The sequence below is a fragment of the Melanaphis sacchari genome, unplaced genomic scaffold (assembly GCF_002803265.2).
Source record: "Melanaphis sacchari strain LSU unplaced genomic scaffold, SCAv2.0 Contig813_pilon_pilon, whole genome shotgun sequence".
NCBI lineage: Eukaryota > Metazoa > Arthropoda > Insecta > Hemiptera > Aphididae > Melanaphis > Melanaphis sacchari.
This window is the reverse complement of record NW_020271573.1, coordinates 1-5,935: the sequence shown is the minus strand read 5'-3', so window position 1 is coordinate 5,935 and position 5,935 is coordinate 1. Positions and strand designations below refer to the sequence as shown.

Sequence of the window (5,935 nt, the reverse complement as noted above, 5' to 3'; positions counted from 1 at the left end):
TAGGTCATACCACCGACTTAGTTCGTTCTGTCGCACTTCGTCACTTTTAACTTTGTTTTTTAATTGTTTTATAGTCTACAAATATGATGAATATCGAGGAAGAAATCGGTCTTCCCGTTCATTTATTGGACCATGATTATTTTAGGCCAGTTGTATATGAGAACAACCCCATTGAAGAACTGGATGAAGTGGAACAAGGAGTAATCGAAGAAGAAGTACTTGAAGATGAAGATTTAGTTGAAGAAAACCCTTTGAATCAGGTACCACTAACCTACAGAATGATTCCAGGTGTTCATCATGGATCAAGGATTTATGTGGATAATTTAGGTTTCAAGTTTTACAAACGTGAAGCCACAATCAACCGTGTGTATTTAGTATGTGAGCGTCAAAAAAGTAGGTATCATGAGTATTGCCCTTGTACAGCATCAGTGAGTACAGAACTGATTGACAACAGGATAAAAGTTAGACATCAACATAACCATGGGCCTGCTGACATAGATTTACATGTACCTTTCCTAAGAGAAGCAATTGGTGCAAGAAGCATTGATCCTGAAAACATGTCTGTATCAGTTAGGACTGCATACAACAACGCCATTGTTCAGTAAGTTGTTGATTAAATGATTTAATATTTAATTTTACTATTTTGTTTTTTTAAGTAGTAGGTATTTGCCTACTTTCATTTGTTTATGTTTGCAATTGAGCTACTAAGAAATGTGTATTATAGTTATACTATGATAAAATTGTTAAGCCTCACTATGGTTATTTAATACAATAATACACTTAGTTCTCTAATTTTATATGATTATAGTTATATTTTTAATAATGTAAAGAGTGAGTTATTTTTATAGTGAACATTTTTATGTATTGTATGCTTCATATAAAAATAAATCAAGCCGGTATAAATTATGTAATTATGTACCTTTCATTGTACAATAATTATCAATTAACTTCATATTATTATTATAAATCATAATACATCTAAAATATATACTTTCTGTTATGAATTTATAAGTATTTAATTCCTTATATGCTCACTGCATATGCCTTTTACTAAAATAGTTAAAGATTTTTTAACTTAATATGATTATTGCCATATTTATACCTAGGTATCATAAAAAAAAAAAAATAATAAAAATTTGGTATATGTGTACTGTATCTTTAGATTAATTGATTTAAATAATTGTATACCTATTTATATATTATTATTTGATTATTATAAATAATTTGTATTATTAAAAAAATATAATTAGTCAATTTAGTAAAATAAATAAGTATGTTAAACAAATTTAAAAAACAAAATACTTAAGTAAATAACCTTAAAGTATGCCAAAAAGATTTGTATTATTTATAATAATTATAATTTTTTGGTTTAGACAATTAACCTAACCACCTATGCTCACTCATGTCTCATCTTTTCAATTGTTATTATTATTTTTTTTTTCAGATATCCAGAAGCTGCTAACAATTATACATTTTTGCAGGGACAAAGAAGATGGATGAGGATGCGTAGGTCACGTCAACCAAATGGCGGATACATACCTCAGAACATCCATGAGCTTGCTGAAGCATTGATCCGACCAGAGAATGCTGCCTACAGTCATACCCTTCAAACACCACCGTCTGCATTTTTCCAACAAGAATTAGTGGTAAATGGAACAAGCGAAGGAATTATTTTTGCAAACCTGGATGCAATTAGAAGATACCGAGAAGAATTGGCCACAGTTACAACAGTTGGAATTGATGGAACATTCAAAACTGTTCCCGCTGCCCCGGTAGACTTGAAAAGTTTTCTGACTTTTCAAGTGGTATTTAAAGATGTGTCGTTCCCAATGGTGTATGTTCTTCTAAGAAGTCGGACAGAAGAAACATACATAACATTATTTAATATTATTCGGCAAATTTTACCTCTTAACTATAACTTAATTCGGTTTGTTACAGATTTTGAAAAAGGACTTATGAATGCAGTTCAACAATCATTTCCAGAAAGCAGATTGGGGTGTTGCTGGTTTCATTATACCCAATCAATTGTACGGTATTGTCATCGTAAATTAAATGGTGTTTTGGATTTAGTCAAGAGGAATCCTGATGCAGCTCGTGTTTTCAGAATGGTTCTTGCACTGCCTCATCTGCCTGCCGCTAGGGGTCATCCTCTATGTCCTCGGTTTTGTATGTATGATGGTTTCAGGGCTATCATGCAGTATGTTCAACAATTTCCTGAAGTTGAGCAGGGTATGAGAAATTTTTTAATTGGATATATTGATCATTATTGGTTTTTCCAGGTTGGTCCAGAGTTAATCAGCGTTTTTGCAGAAGACTATCGTACGAACAACTACTTAGAATCATTTCATTCAACATTACTTTCGCAAATGGGACGACACCCCAATATATGGGATTTCCTTCGTGAGTCAGAAAGTCTGATGTGTTCTTTATGTTGCATCTTTGTCCTAAATGTTTGTTATATGTGTTGTGATTTATATGTTCAACAATATTTAAGAAATGAGTAAGTAAATCTGTGTGTTTTTTAATTTAAGTTAAAAACAATTGATGTTTTTGAGCAACACCGGTCATCGTATTGATGGATATGTTGAAAGAGAAATTGGACCTTATGCGCAATCATGAAGAAGCAGTTCTCCTATAATATTTGTTTTTTTTTTTTTTGTGTATTTGAAATTTTTTCTCATGTATAATATTATGTTGAATGTTCAACTTTAATTTTTTTTTATGTATTAAATTATGTTTGTATATATATAGTGAGGGATTGTCCTACTATACCCAACGTGTGAGCCTCACAAGACTGTTCAATTTTACTTATCCGGTTTTTATAATAACCACGTATGGTATAACAGTAACCTCTTGTGTTCAAGCGTTTAATTCACATTAATATCACAACTCAACATTTTTCATTATAATTTGTTTTATTTTTCATGTTAAATAAATATAAGGTTAAAAGTTGAAATTAATATTAATTTATTGTAGGTACTGAAAAACAGTAAAAACTCCTCGTTGATGGAATATTACAAATACTTACTAGAAATAAAAAAACTATTACAGCAATATTATAAAAAATAACAGGTCTTAATTGTAGTATATTCTACACATTAAAAATTATCTAAGAAAGGTGGACATAAACATAAGTATTATGGAAACATGTTTATCTCTTAATATATATTTTGTTACTTAAGTATTATAGTACCAACTACAAATGTTCCTAATAACTAGGGCTATGAATTAAATACAGTAAAAACCTTAAAAAATGCAATATAAAATGTCAAAAATTATAGTATAAAATACACTTAAAATGGTATTTAATTTAATTTTTATATTATAAGATTGATGTTATTGGATATTTTACATATTTTAATACATAACATTTTACATGCATAAAAATTTATTTAAAAATGATTGAATTTAATTAAAAATACTGGAAAACGAACAAAAAAAGGTAAATGTGTCCTAAAAAATTTAAAATGTCAAAAAACTGCAAAATAAAAGTTTCATGTATGGATTTGTGTTGTTACATAATTCAAATTATATACTTGCAAAGCTATGTATCTTTATCACAGAAAAAAAATGCACTTTCCTACAAATTTGCAGCCTTACTAATAATGTTAACTAAAGATATATACCAGGTGAATCAATCACTAAATATTTAATTGTAATTATTCTTTAAACTTGTTTCAGTAGTCTATTAAATTAATAATTTGTATGATTTGGCGATGGTGTGCTAGATGAGTTGGTAAAATTATAATAACCATAAAGATTTTTTTACACTAGGAAAGCATTCCAAAACGTTAAAATTTAAAATCATTGTATTTAAATTTGTAAATTTATTAAAAGTGTTACTATTAAAAATTTTAATAACAATCTAAAATTATTTCTCACTTCTTTTGTATGCATCAATTCTTTATTGTAAATTTGTAAAGCGCTGTTTAATTTATGGATTATTATATATAATGTTTTAACTTTGAATAATTCTTTATCTATGAAGTTTTATATTCTTTTTTTACGTTTATGATTTTCAGTTGATTTATATTGTTTATTCACAGTTAATTTTATACATTTAAATTCATTTTCTTTCACTTTTCTCTAATTTGGTCAAGAACACTTTTTAAACTTTCAATCAAATTAATTACTGTACACAAATCAATGTTAACACTTTGTAAGCTTTTACTACAAATGTTAAATGTTCTTAGTACCTATATCGTTTCAGAATTCATAAATAATACCAGTTTAAAATTAAGGTATTCATTATTCCTATCAAATAAAATGAATTAATAAGATTAATGAGATAATTGATATAATTAATATGATCATAACATTCATAAATAATTTGAAAAACATAATATTACGTGTATATAATAACTTGTCATAAAATCATAACTATGAAAATAAATTATTTTATTTTGAATTTAAAATATTAAAATGTTTAGTTTTTTATAATACAATTATGGGCCAAATTATTTTTATGCTGTATGCAATTGCTTATTTTACCTACCTTTTAATTTGGTTTTGGATGCAAGTCAAAAAAGTATTTTAATACACGATACAAGATACAATTGTATCTTATAAAAACTATTATCTAAGATACTATCCAGCTCCGACTACTGGTTACTATAGTTAGGTACCTATACTTCTAACTCAGATGTAACTCAAAAGTCACTAAGTTAACCATTCCTTTGAATATAATGTAGATGTTACCGGAAAATATGATAATTTAGGAACATACGTAAGTATGACGTTATTTTTGTCAATCATCTGCCTTTACAGCATTTCTGGGTTACAAGATTTTACGAGATGCAACTGTAAAATACTACGTACAACTGATAGATGTGCTTGTTGTGCGTCTACAAAATTATGTAACTCTAACTTCTAAGTGTCATAGTAATTTACCCTACTGTAACAAATAATTATTAATGTATTTAATATTTTAATAATATTGCAATATTTAGCATCATTGTATTCTTTTTTACGAACTAACGTCAATTACTTTTCAATTATGACAATTCCTTGTTAAATCAGGCATTATTGTCATTATCGATATTAACTGATTATCATCTTTTCCGGTAACATAGATACTAAAACTCAAGTTGCAATTCATATATAAAAACTTTTATCGTTAAGTTAATAGCGCTTAACCTAACCGTAACTAGTATGCAGTTACAATTTTACTTTTGCAGACACTAAATTAGTGTATTTTATTTTCATAAATATTTTAACAATAGGTATATTTTGAATTGTAAAATTATTATTAATGTAACATATAGTTGAAATAAAAATGTATTTAATAAAGTTATTTAAAGCATTAAATTTCAAGCACTGACACCCCTTTATAGAAATCATAATTTATAGTGATAATGGTGTCGATTACAACTAAAACATCACGTTATGTCGTTATGCATAAATGTATACGTATTGTATAGTAAAAAATTAACTAGGATTAGTATCAAAATGTAATATATAACATAATTATAGATTAATACACTAGCTAAGGTATAGGAGGACAGTAGGAAAACAGGCCACCGGTTGTTGGATTTAAGATTAACATAATATTAAATGTTGTTGTTGGAATATTCGGGTATAACATTTTGTGGCGTAATGATGTAATGATGTGAATATCATAACAAAATTTTCATTTTTTTTCATAATTGATCATTGTGTGTGTCTCAAATTTTAATTACAACCGATTTGTTATGTACATTTTTTTAATGATTTGAATTAAAAAATTTGATCTACTTATTACCTATGTTTTTGACATTCAAAACCCTTTGAAAACTAACTTCTTCAATATTGATCATATCATTTAGTAATTTTCGAGGTTCAACGAAATGACATTTCAATATCAAATTTTGACTTTTATGTAAGTCATATATTAAGCTTAATTTTAAGATCAATAAATCGATAAAATAAAATTTCCCGTCATTTTTTTTTTTTTTTT

At 27.1% G+C, this 5,935-nt stretch overlaps 1 protein-coding gene across 1 annotated transcript in view; it reads left to right on the top strand.

Annotated features, from left to right (window-relative positions):
* LOC112602037 overlaps nt 1–2,504 on the top strand; it is a 3,639-nt gene extending 1,135 nt beyond the window's left edge. Inside the window, exons 2-3 of the mRNA XM_025349952.1 lie at nt 4–601; nt 1,445–2,504. Of these exons, the coding sequence (XP_025205737.1) occupies nt 84–601; nt 1,445–2,504 (1,578 nt within the window). The 5' untranslated portion in view covers nt 4–83. The remainder of the gene's footprint in view (nt 1–3; nt 602–1,444) is intronic.
* The last annotated feature ends 3,431 nt before the right edge of the window (nt 2,505–5,935 follow it).